General features: G+C 39.2%; 1 protein-coding gene across 6 annotated transcripts in view; it reads left to right on the forward strand.

Moving 5' to 3' along the window:
* The window catches only part of HTT (huntingtin), a 209,688-nt gene that overhangs the window by 51,312 nt on the left and 140,976 nt on the right, over positions 1-17,400 (forward strand). For 3 of the 6 annotated variants that reach the window (XM_075930825.2, XM_075930827.2, XM_075930826.2), the window contains 10 exons: positions 1,088-1,599; positions 6,330-6,453; positions 7,042-7,160; positions 8,375-8,486; positions 12,277-12,417; positions 13,136-13,294; positions 13,379-13,476; positions 14,729-14,868; positions 15,569-15,632; positions 16,047-16,147. In XM_075930825.2, coding sequence (XP_075786940.2) covers positions 1,088-1,599; positions 6,330-6,453; positions 7,042-7,160; positions 8,375-8,486; positions 12,277-12,417; positions 13,136-13,294; positions 13,379-13,476; positions 14,729-14,868; positions 15,569-15,632; positions 16,047-16,147 — 1,570 coding nt within the window. Of the gene's footprint in view, positions 1-1,087; positions 1,600-1,621; positions 5,114-6,329; positions 6,454-7,041; positions 7,161-8,374; positions 8,487-12,276; positions 12,418-13,135; positions 13,295-13,378; positions 13,477-14,728; positions 14,869-15,568; positions 15,633-16,046; positions 16,148-17,400 lie in introns of those variants that run through there. The other 3 variants (XM_006128261.5, XM_006128263.5, XM_089777784.1) reach the window with 2 other exon arrangements.

The following is a 17,400-nucleotide window of genomic DNA, read 5'->3' on the forward strand; positions in this document are numbered from 1 at the left end:
CGTAAAAGTTAAATTTTTTTAAAGTGCTATCTGCTTGTTCTCCTTAGCAATCATAGTAACAGAAGCTGAAGAAATAATATTTTTAAAATAGAAGGTGCATACTATTTAGAAACATAACTTCCTCAGACTTGTACCCAAATTTGCATACTTCTTTTTACTGAATTTTAAAAGCCCCCCTCTGGCATTTTAACACACAGTTTAGAAAAGATGGTTCTTGGACTGCAGTGTTCAGATGGAAAAAAAAGACTAAATATGGGCGTTAGAGCTAGTTAGTTTTTATAGAAGAAACAATGAAAAGTTAAGAAGGTTGTACTATATGTAATTGACTTACAGGCGTTTACCTCCCTAAGGATGTTAAAATGCGGTTAATTGACTAATCTACAGGCAATTCTGCATTCCTCCTTAGAAATGTACAAGAGGTCCCACTGGGGCTCTTGTACATTTCAAAGGAGGAATGCAGAACTCTACATACAGCCCGGGACCAGTGGCAAGTCCTGCTTACTCCGGGCTGCATGTGAATCCCCAGTGGGGGGGCTCTTGTGCATTTCAAAGCCATGGAGCCTGGAGTCAGCTGGCAACTCCCCAGCTGATCCTGGGCTCTGTGCGGCATTTCCCCAGAACCCGGAGTCAGCTGGGGACTCTCCAGCTGATCCCGGGTTCTGGGGAAATGCCGCACGAAGTCTGAGGTCAGCTGGGAGTCCCCAGCTGACTGCCTGGGCTCCAGGGCAGCTGTCCCTTTGAAACACCAGAAGCGGCATTTTAAAGGGGCAGCCGCTGCATAGCTGAAGTACCCCTCCCCTTCCCACCTATGAGAGAGAGGAAGCAGGGGGCAGGGGAATCGACTAGTCAAAAGACTATCCGATAAGCAAATGCTTTTTTTAACATCCCTATACCTCCCGAACAATATTTTATTGCTTCATTCCCTGCTCCCTTCTAAGTCTTTTCCCTTAATCCAATTTTACATCCGAGATGCAAACATGAACTTGATTATTTTGCTTTCCTTTGTTTTTAAATCTTTTCTTTAATGTATACACACAACATTTTCTTGATTCATTAGTTTGGACCATTAATTTACTTTTTGTTTCAGCCTCTATGAAGAGTGAGATAAACAGTGAATTAGCTTCTTCATCAGGAGTATCAACAGCTGGATCAATAGTAAGTTCTGCAGCGGATCCTACAGGACATGACATCATCACTGAGCAGCCACGTTCACAACATACTTTGCAATCAGACTCTGTAGACCTGACCAGTTGTGATTTGGCCAGCACAGCTACTGAAGGAGAAGAAGATGACATGCTTAGTCGGAGCTCCAGCCAAATCAGCACTGTCCAGTCAGACCCCATTATGGACTTGAATGATGGCACGCAGGCATCTTCACCTGTTAGTGATAGCTCTCAGACTACCACAGAAGGTCCAGATTCAGCTGTGACCCCTTCGGACAGTTCTGAAATTGTAAGTGTGCAACGGGCAGAGTGGGTATCCCAGTCTTCTACTGAGGGGCCCGACATATCTCAGAGCTCTTCCATGGAGGGTCCAGACTTGGACACATCTACTTGTTCATCTTCTACTTTTCCGTCCTCTGCTAGTAACACCGAAAAGGTCAGCAGCTCATAGCTTTATCTGAGAGCTTGACCTCATTTTAACACTTTCACTGCTGCTTTAAAAAATTAATTACTGAACATAAAAGTTGATCAAAACAAGACTTTTTAACTTGACATGTATGTATTAAAGAGACTATAAAATTACTCTCCTCACTGAAAGAATGAAAATATTAAGGGGTTTTCATGATAAATTTTCTAAATGTATGCTTCTGTTTTATTAGCATATTAGCCCTTAAAACTAATCAAATTGTTGCTTCAGTTTGAAACAGCTGGTGAAAGTGTTAAAGGGTGAACCCTCCATTTGGAATAATAAATACTTCTCAAGTCTGAGTGTGTTTCAACGTCATACTTTCATATTGCTTATTGCCTGTGCTTTTTCACTTGAGAATTCAATTTTACTACTACTTATTCCACACTTATAGAATTTCTGTTATATCATTTGAGCATTGCATAACTTCATATATGCTCCATTGATGCTTTTATGCTTGCTTCAAGCATTTATTCAGTAATGAACTCTACAGATATTTTAGCATGCCCATCTCTCTTTGGTCAAGATGTCATGTGGTTGAAAGAGCAATTCAACAGACACTAATGCTTTTTTTGTTTGGAGGATTTTTTTTAAATGGCTTTTTTTAGTGGGTTGGGCAAAGGACACAAATATACATATGTAGCTTGCCAAGCCTCAATTCCGGCTTCTTAATGTATTGTTACTGCTTGGCCTAAAAGCACTTCAGTGAGGTTATTGTAGATGAGTTGGGAAGAATAAATGACCAGTGGAGTTATTTTTAAAACTTGTTACTTTACAAGTGTGACACGCAGGTACTGTTGCCCAAAAGAGGGGTCAGATTGGGCAGGAGAGGAGTAATAGTAGTTTCTCAAACTCTGACTAGCACCTAAGTGCTCATGAAGCAAAAATGAACTGGTGTTGGTGCAAATCTTCATAATAGGATTGACCTTCTTTCTTGCACACTCTAAATAGAGAAATAATTAACACTTATGTTGTAGTGGCCAGCATCAGAATGAACACTTTATTAAGGAGAATTGGAGTGTTCACACTTCCCTTAAAGCTGTTGCTTCAGGCTGCCTGAATATTTGGGCTGATGTCACTGGATTGATTTACAATTGGTTCAGATTTTGAATGTTATATTTGCAATCATAAAGGTTGGAGTTTTAAGCTTTTTTTAAATTCATAGATCTTAAGACCAAAAAGGACCACAAGGATCCACAGCCTGATCTTCTGTATCACATAGGCCATAGATTCAAGCCCCTTAATTTCTGTATCCAGACTGTAATTTCTCTTTGAGCTGTAACATCTCTTTTAGAAAGATAATCAGTCTTGATTTGTGACTTCAAGCAATGACAAATACAAGGTACCCGTAAGTAATTAAAATTAAGTTTAAATCCTAAAACCCAAGTTTCTACCTTCAGGGAAAAGTACAGTTTGGTAAGATGCCAAGCCCGGATAATCAAACTTGTCCCACTTGACAGATGCAGATAAGCCAAATAGAGTGTCCTTTATTGGTAGCTTTTAACTTTTAAATATCTCTTTTCCCCCCTTCCTTTCAATGTTTAGTTTGCTTTCTTAGCGCATAGCCATTGCTCCGATGTACTGAGATTATGGAGTTTGGAAATGAACAGTTTAAGAAGTGTCCAAAATAATACAGAATTATTTTCAACATGAGCTGCGATCCAGAATTGTCAAGGACTTTACTATTTTCTTGGTACTTGCTTTGGAAATCCAGTAAATAAATCCTCAGTGAGGTTTAGGGATGCTTAATGCGCATACAAAGTGCCTCTGAAATGCACATAGTAGTGTAATTTGATAACTATCTAAACAGAGAACTTGGAAATACTCAGAATTTACCTGGTATTTAGCAAACAGGCTAAGAATTAACTAACTTAGTGGCAATCCATAAATACTTGGTAAATAGCTGATGTCTGCATTAAAATGCCTGAACTACAAATCATAACTAAGGAGCTCAAATTTAAATCCAGTGCAAATGACTTTTGGAAATTGAGAAGAGAAGAGCTTATAGTTGCAGATCACATTTCAGTTTTTGAAAATGGTCATTATTACAATTACAAAACTTTATTAAAATTGCTACATAAAAATTCCAGCTCTTTTCATGCAAACAAATGGCATATTTAGATCTTTAAATATATGTAAATGTAGACTGGTTGCAATACGAAAAGTGACTAAATGTGCTAATTGATTCACATATCAGATTCTTGTGTAGTTGGTGGGTAAAACCAAGTTTCTACTAATCTTTTGATCTTGATAGTCCTGCAGACACAATATGAGAGGCTGAGTCCGGCTGTCTTTCTTCCTTGTGTGGCATTAACAATGTCAAAATTATTCTCCAGCTTTCCGTTGCATCCAAGAACAGATGCCTATTTTCAAATTCTGGGTGCTTATATGGTTCCATCACTGTAATATATTTGTTTGTATTTATCCTCATAATGTCCTTTTGAGGTAGGGCAATGCTATTATCTCCTTTCTACAGATGGGGAACTGAAGTAGAGAGACTAAGTAACCTGTCGTAGGTCATACAGGAAGTCTGTGGCAGAGAAGGGAATTGAACTATGGTCTCCTGAGTTATAGGCAAATAACTACTAGCCTTCGCTCCCCTCCTGTCCCCCAGGTCTGCAACAAGTGTAACTGAGGTTAGAATTTGGCCTGCTGAATCCATTTGTTGCGGAAATCATGTTTAGTTACCATGGAATCTACAGTGCCAATACAATTTATTGTAAAATCAATGTGTAAAACACAAATACGTTTTGAAAACCAGTGTTTGAAAGTGTAGTTATCTGCCAGATACGGAGTCCAGGGTTTAGATCTTCTTTGCAACAGCTAATCAAAACACAGTTAACTAAAACTGTGCTTCCTACATTGTCATAAGCTTTCCTCCTTGAAGTGTGTTACAATCAACTTGGGTTTTGGCAGGTAAGCAAGAGAGAAACTGCTTCATAAATACTGTTATAAAAATATTTATTTGAAAAATACACAGAGACATAATGAATTGGCTTTTAAAATATTTGAGTCTTTAATGGAAAATGTGATACCATGGAAATAATAAAGCAGAGTATAATGTATAAATCTTGAATCTTTATAGAATTAGACAAATAAGGAGAGAAGTTAAACTAAACATATAATAGGATTTTGAGATTCAAATAAGTGATGGAGTGAAAATTCTGAAAGATGTCACATCCTATACACTTACGTGAGCAGAGCTTGTTGTTTGTGGGGTTTTTTTTTTTTGGTGTTAAATTTGTAATCTTTGGACAGTGGGCTTTTTTGTCTTTTGTCTTTGTTTATGGAGCTTCCTGCCGTGTGAAATCTAAGAAATCTATCTTTTTCTTGATGCTTTTTTATTTTGTTAGACATTTTAAATGCTTTCCGACTTACATGTTGTTTTAAATTTATAGGCTGCTTTTTATTTGTGTTGTATAGAGTTTTGATGTCATAAGAACCCTGAAGGGTGTTTCTAGCTATTTTGTTCTTGGAATGGGAGGTGAGGTGTTGCTTTGTCCTTCTGCATGCTTATTTAATTTTTGTAAGTCTGGGATTTGTTTTATGTGGAAGAGGGCCTTTTAATATTTTAAAGATAAATTTTAAATGACAAAGATTTGTTCCATAATTTTATGATTTGATCTTAGACTTTATAAATTAAAGACAAGAGATGTCCACAGTTATTTTCTTGCCAGTGCATGATAGCAATGTTACAGCTGACTCAAATCAGTATATTGTTTGTGTATTTATTTGTATATTATAGTCTATGCAGCTAAAATTTCTTGACAGCTTAATTGGTATCTACTTTTCACTTTCATGATGTACATTTTACAGCCAGGATATTAACAGTTACCTTCTGATAGTGTAACTGAAATGTTTTGCTACATTTTGGTGATGATCTCAACATAAATGAAAGACGGTCCATAACATTAGTATCAGTGGGCTTTTTTTTAAGTTCCTTTCTATTGAACTCTGAGTTAGAATGAAAGGATAAAATGAGAATATTTGAAGAGCTCCAGCCCTGTGTTTTATGGTGCCCAGCAGAATCACTACTAAAATTCCACTACCCAATTGGAAGTTGTTGGAAAATTTGTCAACTGGGCCCTAAAAGAGGATGATGGAGTTTGATAACAGCTAGGATGGATGTTGCCTCTCAACAAAGAGGCCCAAACCGTAAAATAGAGAGAGGCTCCATGTAAGGTGTCATGTAAAACAAGGATGCCATTTCAGGAGGGAAGGGCGGGGCAGCAGTCATGTGCTGTAGGATGTGGCTAGCTTTTCATCCTGTTCTCTGGATGCTAAGGGAATGAGGGGAAAGTACTTGCATTTGATGCATACCTCTTACACCTGACTGGTAAGCTCCCTTCACCAGCTAGATGTGAGAGGCATGTATGGAATGCAAGCGCTTTCTCCTTAGCATCCGGGGAATAGGATGAAAGGTAAGTCGTGTCCCAGAGTGCATGGCTGCTGGCCTCCCCACCGTTCCAAAATGACGCCCTTGCATGTAAGCCAGGCCTGAGAGCTGTTGAGATCACACTTGTACCTTGGAAAATGAGGACTAGGTATGGGGCAACTCAGAGCTGCACGCTAATGCTAACATGCATCAGACTGACTTTGGTTTGGAAGGAGTTCTGAATTACTAACACTGCATGTTTGAGTGCAAAAATCCAATGCACTAAGTTAATCTAGTCTAAAAGTCTACTCCTTGTATATCTTAGGTTCTCGAAGGTACTGAAAGCCTGTATTCTGGAATGCAGATTGGACAGCTGCAAGATGAGGAAGATGAATCTGCAAATGTTCTCCATGATGAATCCTCAGATCCTTTCAAAAATTCTTCCCTTGGTATGTTAAGTAGAAAAAATCAACTACAAAAATAGTACAGTTGAACCTCTCTAGTCCGGTGCCCTCGGGACCTGACTGGTTCTGAACGAGAGAATTTTCCAGACCATGGAAGGTCAATATTGTCTAGCAGCATTACCAACACTTCCACTGCTTACTGGGCTGTTAGAGGACGTTTAGGAGTAAATTAGAGCTAAATAACAGCACAGAACACGGAGAACTAGGACTGGTGGATATAAACAAAGTTTATGAAACTGCGGGAAACTTGGTCACACCCATGGAAAGTGGACATCCAGCTAACTAAAATCACACCAGACTATGAATGTTTCTGGTCTAGAGAGGGTGAACTTGTAGTTTCTTTCATCTTATTTCTAGCAAAATTCATTTACTTATTTTATGTCCACCATAAACAAATGTAGCTGTTCTGATCAAAGTAGAAAATTCATTTTTCCTCTTTTTGTTTCTTTAACAAATAATTTTTCTTGTTAGTTCTACGCTACTTTAACTGTTTGGTAATAAACTTCAGTTAAGTGTGTGATCTTTGTTAATTTACATTTTAAATAGTGTTCTATTCATTACTTTTTTCTGAAGCTCTTCAGCAACCCCACTTACTGAAAAACATGGGCCATAGCAGGCAGCCTTCTGACAGCAGTGTAGATAGATTCATGGCAAAAGAAGAAGCAGTAGAATCTGGAGATCATGAAAATAAGGTAAGACGCATTCTCCCACTCAAAATGGGTTTTTAAGTTAGATGTTTGTTAAATTTTCCAAACAAATGACCTGAAACAAGACTGATGAAATTCAGTATTATAAGCAAATGCTTTGATATGTGCAAAAGTAGGTATATTTAACAGTATGTGTCCTAACTTTAAAAAAGTACATTCCGTTCATAAACATTAACTTGCAATTAAATGTCCTAGATCACATAAATACACTATCTTGACAACTTGCATATACAAAAGATATTATACTATCAAGCAGACCTAAATAGACAAGTAATGCAATTAAGGGTGTCAGAACTGAAGAGAGAAAAAGAACAGCTCTCCCTTGTTGGGTGAATGAAGATTAGTGAAGGGGCACATAATGAATTTATGTCAAATATCATTGAGCTGACCATCACCTGAAATGAACAAATACAACAAAGCTCCAGTTGAATGCAATGAGTTTTATATAAAAAATAATCCCCATCACTGAGAAGATGTTGCCAGAATCTCTGCCATACAGTTTATTAGAGCAAATGAGACAAATTTGGCAACTTCTAGAAGGAAATTACTCCTGAGTTGGGTTCCATATTATGTTTCTAGAGAGCATAACTTCATAGCTGAAGGAGCCTTATGAACAGTCTTTTGTCAAACAAGTTTAGATGATGATCATGATGATCTACAAAACCTGTCATAGCCTCAATCATAAAATTAAAACTATTCTAATGCTGGTGGTAGCATTCTCACAGAAGATGTATTTAATGTGCCTCTGATTTATTACAAGGCATCTTAGTCTTTTGTGATTTAAAAAAAATTATCTTGAATTAAAAAATCAGAATTTGTTGTTTTTTTCACATATCAATTAAACTGCTGAACTTGAGTCCGTATCCACAATATATATAGGTATCAGATGAACGCAATTTTTTTTATATATTCATTATTTTTCAGATGACCGCCCTTGCCCCAATCATTGTCCAGATTGTTTTTGGTTCTGAACTGGCCCAGGTTATAATTAAATAGGATAATCAGGGTTCCTTGTCTCTGACTTCAATTTTTTTAATAAAAAATGAAGAAACACAAATTCTGTATTTTTTCCATAGCAAAAAGATTTCTAGGATCCTTGTTTATTACTTAGTATTTCTAGAGTATCTTCCCTTTTTATGATTTGTTTAAATACAAAGTTAACAGCATATATAAGATGTGTGATTTGCTTTTTGGAACAGCCTTCCAGAATAAAAGGAGATATAGGTCACTACACAGATGGAAATTCTGCTCCTCTGGTTCACTGTGTTCGTCTCCTATCTGCTTCTTTTCTGCTTACTGGGGAGAAAGGTGGTAAGTTGCTGTCAAAAACAGTTGTGCTTATTGCCCATATCAGTATACAAAACAAAGTGTAATCACTTTCTCGTGTTTGACAGTTCTTCATTGACAGAGCTTATTGTTTTTTGTGGGTTTTTTTATGACAATAGCTTGTAAAGAGCTTTAATAGGATTTGTATTGTGTTGTAATGGCTGAACCTAGTTTTGACCTGCTCATTCTTGATATTATTGTATTTCTAGAAGACGTACCTGGCATGCCTTGGTCCAGACCGAGGCTGCAGACACCCATTGGGGAGTTTGGGGGGGGTGAGCCTGGCCTGGGTCCAGGGTTGGGGCTGTGCAGACCTCCCCTCTGGTGCTCCCCATGCCTGGTCTGGGGGGCAAAGGAGTTTCCAGTGGGGTTCTGTGGGGGAAGGGGGACCGGGGCTCCACTGCCCAGCCTTGGTGGTATTCCTGGGGGAAGGGGCATGGTGGTGGAACCAGTGGGGTTTCCCTCCCTCCAACCACTCCAGCACTGGGACTGAGGGCTGGTGGTGTAGGAGGCCATTTACCTGGGTCAGTGGCAGGCAAGATCATGAGCCCTGTCTCTATCTGGCCACTCCCTTGGTGGTGCGGTTGTCTCCAGTGGTCATTGCAGGATTACCGCTCTCTGTGCTTGCTTCCCCCCCCCCCCATTGGTAACTGAGGATCCTGTCCCTTTTCTCTCTGCCTACTTCCTTTCCATGTTATGGAAAACAATCCCATTCCCAGCTCTACCTGTTTTCTTGGCTCAACCAAACCCTGACCTTGCTTTAAGTTAGGATAAGGGCAAACTGCATATCAAATTTGGTACTCTTACTGCAGAGAGACGCACAGATGCACAAATCTGTAGTGCGTGGGTGAGTGTACTTTAAAAGATGTTTTTAAATGGCAAAATAAGATAACTTTTAAACTTTTTCTTAAGATGTCAGTTGTCTAATTGAAGCAAAATACAGGACTATATAGCACTTTAAAGACTAACAAGATGGTTTATTAGATGATGAGCTTTCGTGGGCCAGACCCACTTCCTCAGATCAAGTAGTGGAAGAAAATAGTCACAACAATATATACCAAAGGATACAACTTAAAAAAATGAACACATATGAAAAGGACAAATCACATTTCAGAACAGAAGAGGGATGGGGGGGGGGGGAAATGTGAATGTCTGTGAGCTAATGATATTAGAGGTGATAATTGGGGAAGCTATCTTTGTAATGGGTAAGATAATTAGATCCTTTGTTTAAACTCAGATGTAGAGTGTCGAATTTTAGTATGAATGACAGTTCAGAGGATTCCCTTTCAAGTGCAGATTTGAAAGGTCTTTGTAGTAGGATACAGGTAGTTAAGTCGTTGAGACAGTGTCCTTCACTTCAGCTACACCAGACTAACAAGGCTACATTTCTATTAGTTGTCTAATTGAAATCCATGTAGAGCTGGCAATTCACATGATAAAGCCAGCAGCCCCTACTTTTTACCAGTGACTTTCATTCATATTAAGGTTTTGTGTAGCATAGTTAAGTCTGAGATACAAGTAACAAAAACTAGAAACAAGGAGGAGGAAACTTGTAAAGACTACTGCTGCGTAAGTGGAGGAAATGGCTTTTTCTGTAATGTACTAGAATCATCAGCAGTAGTGGAACTGCCAGCTACTAGTGAAGCCAGTAACAGGAAGGAGAGAAGGACTACATACAAGATCAGAGCCACTAGCCAGGCAATGTGTCCGTAGGAGCAAATGGTTAAGAGACTGGAGTTTGGGTAGTATATCTGGGATAGAAGGGAACTGAGAAGCAAGTTCAGGGGCCTGCCAGTGCACTGGATAAGTAGCCCCCCCCCCCCAAACTCTTCCTCCCTTCCCCGTCAGTGCCAATGGGAGGGAGGGAGAGAGTAAAAGGCCCCTGGTGGCGGGGGGAAGGGAGGGGAGAAATGTCCGCTGGGGGCTAGAAGGGAGAGAAAAAGCCTGTGACACATTGGATCCCCCACACTGAGCCCTTACCCCACAATCCTCACTCTTGCACTCTCCCTCTTCTCCCCCCCTCCCCAGCCTTTGCTCTCCCCATCCCCAAGGTCCTGCCCTGACCCCCCCCCCCCCCGCCCCCACCACACACATATGCAGTGTGTCAATTCCCTCACCTGAAGGACCTGGACAACATTTAGTAAGTGTTCTAGAAGTTCATATTTTTAATTTCAAATACAAGGGATAATACATGCACACAAATGAAATATACACATTCAGCAGATTACAACTTTTCAAGTGATACTTTACAAGAATTGTTTGGCATAAAGCTTTTCCATTTATGCACATTCATAAGCATATTTCCATAATGCATATTGATATGTCCATGACACAACTATAGTACTTTCAGCTGTATTCTTATTTCTTATAAGCTTAGTGGGGAGTCTGGAAGGGGATGTCTGCAAGGAAAACATAGGCTGTTCTAAGTGGTAGTGTTGGTGTTAATGGGTCTTTCATTTCAAGATATCAAAGCAGTTTACAAATAATCAATTTACGTATCTGTGAAATTAGTGGACTTCCCTCAAATAGTGGTGTGAGAATGACGTGTTTCACCTTGTTACTCAGGGTACGTCTACACTTGCTCCCTAGTTCAAACCAGGGATGCAAATGTAGCTGACCGAAATTGCTAATGAAGCAGGGATTTAATATCCCGCGCTTAATTAGCATAATCACTCCCACATGCTATTCAGCTCGCCAGCTGGTTCGAACCAGGAAGTGTCCTCCAGGACACGTTAGTTCGAATCAAACCCCTTGGGTTCAAACTAACGTTACTCCTCAAAAAATGAGGATTTCCATAGCTTTGCACTTAAAACACAAAACCCAGACCATACTCCTATGCTCTGCCTGGGATATGGTTCATGAGGGATGTTATTTTTATTTTGTTCTTGAGCACCCTAAAGGGCTCTCAGAAATAAGATCTACTGCCTGTCCTGAAACGATTATAATCTAATTGTGGCTATAAACATTACATTACTTATCCCATTCTGCTGTCAAAACCTAAACCAATATCCCTTACGTTATATGAACAGTGTTTTTAGAGATGCCTTCTTTCAGATGAGATGTAACATACAATTCCTGATCATTTGTGGATAGTAAAAGCTCTGAAGCACTTCTGCCAAGGATAGGAGTGTTTCTCAATCTCACTGTTCCAGTCACATTCCAATTTGGGTAAATAGTTTCATCCCAGTGAAAATGTTCCTTACAATTTCAATTGGATGTTGCTGTATAAATTTTGAGGTCTTTTTTACCTAATTCTTGAGCTACTGTAATCTTGGGGTGGCAAGCATTTTTTCATTTTTGTCTTGAGTAAAAAAAAAAAAAAAAAAAAAATATCTTACGGATTTCTTAATTTCTGGTTCAAATTAACAGTTTAGATAATCTAGAATACTATATTTTGGAATTGGATATTTTCAAAAACACTTTGTGGCACAGGAGGCCCATCCCCTCCTTTTACATGGGTTTTTGTCTGTTTCTCCAAGTGGGGATAGCTGTAGTTTTAAAATTTAGATTGTCACACTAGGACAGGAAAGAATACATTAAATAATACATTAAATAATAAACTATGGAATATTATGCACTGCTAATGCAGCAATCACATTCTCTCGAGCCATTATTTAGCAACTAGACTTTTTTAGGAAGAAAACACTATATAAATTATTCTAATAACTAGATGCAATTACAGGGTCTGCATTGATTCCTTGTGAATAGTATCTGCCTAGGTTAAGTTGTAATAAGACTCTGTTTGCTCTTTACTACCTTTTTTTTTTTTGCGCAGCTTTAGTTCCTGATCGGGATGTGAGGGTCAGTGTAAAAGCATTGGCAGTAAGTTGTGTTGGAGCAGCTGTTGCCCTTCATCCTGAATCTTTCTTCAGCAAACTGTATAAGGCACCTCTTGAAACCATGGGAGAAGAGTATGGTATGTTGAGGTTTTTATTATAGCTCCCTTCTCTTTTGTGAAACATTAACTTGTTGATTTTTTGAATACATAATGGAAACCGTGTCTAAACCATTTGAGTTCTTTAATGTACACAGAACTCAGTGCATGTATACTAACCATGTCACATCAATGGTGTACACTAATGCTGTCTCAAACTATTTCAGTTACAGTGCCCACATTTTCTCTCTTGCCGATGAAAAGCCTTAGAAACAAGTATTTGCAGAAGCAACGGTGCACTGTGGGAAAAATTAAAACCAGTTAAAAACCCTTCAATGTTTTTAGAACATTCAACATTCACACAGACATACCAAATGGTTTACAGATCAGCAGTGAAAGGGCCTAATAATTTAACAGATTACTATTAGCATATTTAAAACGGGTTAAATTAACTGGTTCAATTTCAGCATAGCTGCAAACAAAGCAGAAATGATTAGGTAGTCCTCCTGCTACTGTTCCATAATGCACTGGTGCTACTGGAACCATTGCTTCATTATGAATTTAGTCCATGCTTGGGTGATAAAATGAAAACATTACTATTTTCTATTTGTTTTTGATGAAGCTTTTTGCATCATTTGTTATAGCTGATTTATTACTGCAGTCTATCTTAAATTTTTATAAGCAGTGAAATATCAGTAGAAGGCTTGTTAAAGCATAGAACGTATTTTTAAAATAAAGTAGTCGTAACTTCTTTTCTCAGAAGAGCAGTATGTATCAGATGTTTTGAACTATATTGATCATGGAGATCCCCAGATTAGAGGAGCAACTGCCATTCTCTGTGGGACCATTGTCTACTCCATTCTCAATAAATCACGTTTTGATGTGGAAAACTGGCTAGCAAACGTCAGAAGTTCAACAGGTAACAGTTGAGTAATTTTGGGGGATTGTTTTGGTGCATGCAGTGAAAACTTTGTCCTTATTTTTTCATTATTATTTCTTTCAGGAAATCTCTTTTCTCCAGTAGACTGTATACCTCTCTTACAGAAAACTCTGAAAGATGAATCCTCAGTTACATGCAAACTAGCTTGTGCAGCAGTGAGGGTAAGCAAAATTTCTATTACTTTTTATTTAGATTACCATAGAATGCTTGTCATGGACCAGGGCTCTATCATGCTAAGTGCTATAAAACACAACAAAAAATGGTCTTGTAGCAGCTTGTGATTCATTCACAGCACTTCAAACTGGGCAGTCCAGAAATTAGCTTTTCAGCTTTGGAATGTGTTCTGCTGGTTGGTGTCTTGCCTAAAGTTACCTGCTTCCTTCTCCGCTTGTCAGGCTTCTGTCCCTCCTATTCTGTGGTCTGGGTACTTACCCTTGGTCCGGTACTGTCCTCCTGGGGTACCCATGCCTGATTTCCTCCCCTGCTGGTGAAGCCACTTACCCTTTAACCCACTTTGCCTCAGTGACCTACTGCCATTTATCATCTAGCCCATTCTCTCAAGGACAAACTGCAGTCTGTATTGGCCACTTAATACCTTTCTCCCTATTGCTGGGCCTCAGCCTGGGGATTACTCAAGCCTTTCCCTAGCATTGGTCTGTCCCCTGCTGGCAGGCAGCTAGATCTCTCCCCCTACAGAGCTGGAATGGGAGTGAGTTCTTTCAGTCTAGCAGCGCTTTTATGCAGCTTAGCCAGGGTTTGATTAGCTGCCAGATACCTCCTTCTAATTGGCTCTCATGACAGCCCTCTCCCTGGGCTGTTTTTAAATCCTTATAAACCAGAACTAGGCAACTTCCCCATTACAGATTCCAGCCCCAGTGAGTATATAGTTGAAATATGAGGCAAGGTAACACATGACTACAGATAGATGGAAGAATACAAGAAATGAGATTTTAATTTGCATGATAGGCAGTAATTATTCCCTACTGAATTTTGAGTTCTCTTACAGAAATTTGGACCCTTCAGATTTCCCTAGCAGTTGACTATTCTCAGTGCAGCATCTCTGCAGAGATGCTCTTGAGGAGGAGTGGGCAAAGAGCCCTCCGTGGGCTGGTTCTGGTCCGCCAAGTCAGTGGATCAGGGCCGTGGCTGCCCTGCCACTCTCCCACCCCCAGGCCAATCAGGGTGGGGGAGGCGCAAGAAGTCTCTGGCTCTGCTCCTTCCGGGATGGCCTTGGGCCCCTTGAAAAATTTCTGAAGTGGCCCCCTTTTTGAAATTATTATCCACCCCTGCACTAAAGTTTCTCTGTTTTGGCCCCCACAAAAAGTTTAGATATGTAAGCATGAATTTGGTGCAAGAAGAGATGCTCTCTAAAACAATAAAAGATTAAAAACTTTTCTACCTCTGTCTTTTTAGCATTGTATCATGAGCTTATGCAGTAGCAGTTACAGTGAACTAGGTTTACAGTTAATCATTGACCTCCTTACTCTGAAGAATAGTTCTTATTGGCTTGTAAGGACAGAGCTTCTGGAAACTCTTGCTGAGATAGATTTCCGGTAAGTGTGCATTTTTCAGTAGGTTGCATTGTAGCTGTGCATACAGTACCTTGTATGGGAACCTAGCTTTTGACTTGAAGTTAGAATAGTTTTGACATATTAATGAACTTCTTATGCAATAAATCAAGTCTGACTAGAAAGCGGCCATTAACATCAGTGTTCACAAGATTGGACACATTAGTATCTTCTGTGTGTTCTTTTAATCTCCTTAAATCTGGCTTCTAAGAAACTATAAACAGATAAATATGGTCTGGTATGCGAAATAACTGAACTTTTGTGAAATCCTTTGGAGGCCCAGATGCAGCACATATTTTAAGTTCCTTCTGCTACTTTTTGTCAGCTGTTTTCAACTTCATTTGTTGCACAAAACTGTTTGGATAGGTAATACTGCAGTGTTTGCCTTTGCTTTTACATTCCCTCACACTCCAAAGGCTTTTTTAAGGTAATCTTATTTAAAAAAAAAAAATCACCAGCCAGATGCTAGTTCAGTATGTTAGAAGCTTTAAATTGTTTCAATTTATTGTCTTTTGTAACAGATTTACTAAGAGGTGCTAATTCTGACCTTTTTTACCTAAATAATTAATAAAAGTAAATTTTAATTCTGCTATGAACAATTACACTGTACAACACTTAAAAAAAATCTTGTTACTTTAATGATGTTTAGTAACATGATTTGTCTTTGTCCATTTTACCCATTAAGGTTAGTCAGGTTTTTGGAAGGAAAAGCAGACAACTTACACAGAGGAGTTCATCATTATACTGGGGTAAGAAGCTTATCTTTGTGTGCACTATCAAAGCATTATGATTGAGAATTTGAAACATTGATTCAGTAAAACAGTTGAAATTATATGCTTAACTTTAATCAGTTGTTCAAGAGCTGCTGAAGCCAATGTGATTTACATATGTCCGTGGTAGAATCATGGCCTAATTCTTAGTACTGGGTGTCAAATTGCTTTTCTACTGAAATAGAGATCTTTATAATATGATTTTTAAAATGTATAATGTTTAGATTATTTCATATGTAAATAAATTATTCAGCAATGTGGAAGTAGCACTGTCCTTTATATACTTTTCCATGTTAACACTACAAAATACATCTTTAATAATCTGTACAGTTGATAGTAACGAAAATGTGCTATGATAGTTCATCTTTGCTTATACTAATCTTATTCTCATAGCTGTTAAAACTTCAGGACAGAGTGCTTAACAGTGTTGTAATCTACCTTCTTGGTGATGAAGACCCCAGAGTGAGACATATAGCTGCAGCTGCTTTGATGAGGTATGAGCTAAAACATAGGATTTCCATAATATGCTAGCCTAAACTCCATGTATCTGCAACTAAATAAGACTTAGCATTCCACATTTTAATTCTTGTGTTTATTTTATACACATGCACACACTATTTGTAATGGAAGGAAAACATTTGTTCAGAATTGCATATTATTTTGAATCATCATGCTGTTTTCCATTTTTTCAAAGGATCGTATAAACATTTAATTTTTCACAATACCCCTTGAGCTGTTACTCCTGTAGGAATTCTGTGTAGGATTGCCAGGTGTCCAGTATTGACCCGGACAGTCCGGTATTTTTGCCGCCTCGCTGGTTAAAAAAAAAAATTGAGAAAATACCGGACATGTCAAATGTCTGGTATTTTTCTGATCCTTCCCCTCCTCCTCTTCCCCCTCCCCCTCCCCCCAAGCCAGGAAGCAAAAATACCAGACACCTGGCAACTCTCTCAGCAACAGGGTCTGCCCCCCCCACCCCATCCCCCCGCTTACCTGGTTCTGCAGGGGCTTGTCTTGTGGCTGGCAGAAAAACAAAAGGGCTACCGGCAAAAAAGCTTCATCTTAAAGGGGCCGTGCTGGATTTTCTTCTTCCTCCTCTTCCTTCACTTCACTCCTCTTAACAACTTTGGTCTCCCCTTTTTTTTTCCTCAGAATGTTTTTCCCAGTGGTTTTTTTTGGGGGGGGCGGGGGGCGGGGAGCAGTATTTTTGGTTAAATCATCTGGCAACCATAATTCTGTGCTAAAAAATGCTGCACACAATATTTTAACATTCTACATATTTTATATGTTAAAATAACACTATATATTCATACCAGTTTCAGTTATTTTGATAACTTATTTTTGATAATAGTGTGTGAGAGTGAGTTTCCCCAGGAGTACAGATTTAAAGAAGCCCCTACAACAGCTCAGTTCCTGTCTTTCTTTCTTGACCCATCCAGAATCCAGCTATGGGGCCAAATTCCTGCACCTCCTCTTCCCCCAGGGCTCAACTGCAAAGTGCCTGCACAGTCTAAATACTGGTACCTCTTTCTCCTCCAGAACCCAGCCATGGGGAATTGCCCAGCCCAGATACCCATACCTGATCCTACTCAGAATTCAACTGCAGGGCCCCATCTCAGCCCAGACTTGCACCTCCTCCCTAACCAGAGCCCCGACTGTGAGGCCCCATCTCCAGCCCAGAAACTCACACCCCATTCTCTGCAGAACTCGGGGACCCATAAAGAGAAATAAAGACTGATGCTGGGTC

Source organism: Pelodiscus sinensis, chromosome 4, assembly GCF_052426305.1.
Source record: "Pelodiscus sinensis isolate ZL-2025 chromosome 4, ASM5242630v1, whole genome shotgun sequence".
Lineage (NCBI taxonomy): Eukaryota > Metazoa > Chordata > Testudines > Trionychidae > Pelodiscus > Pelodiscus sinensis.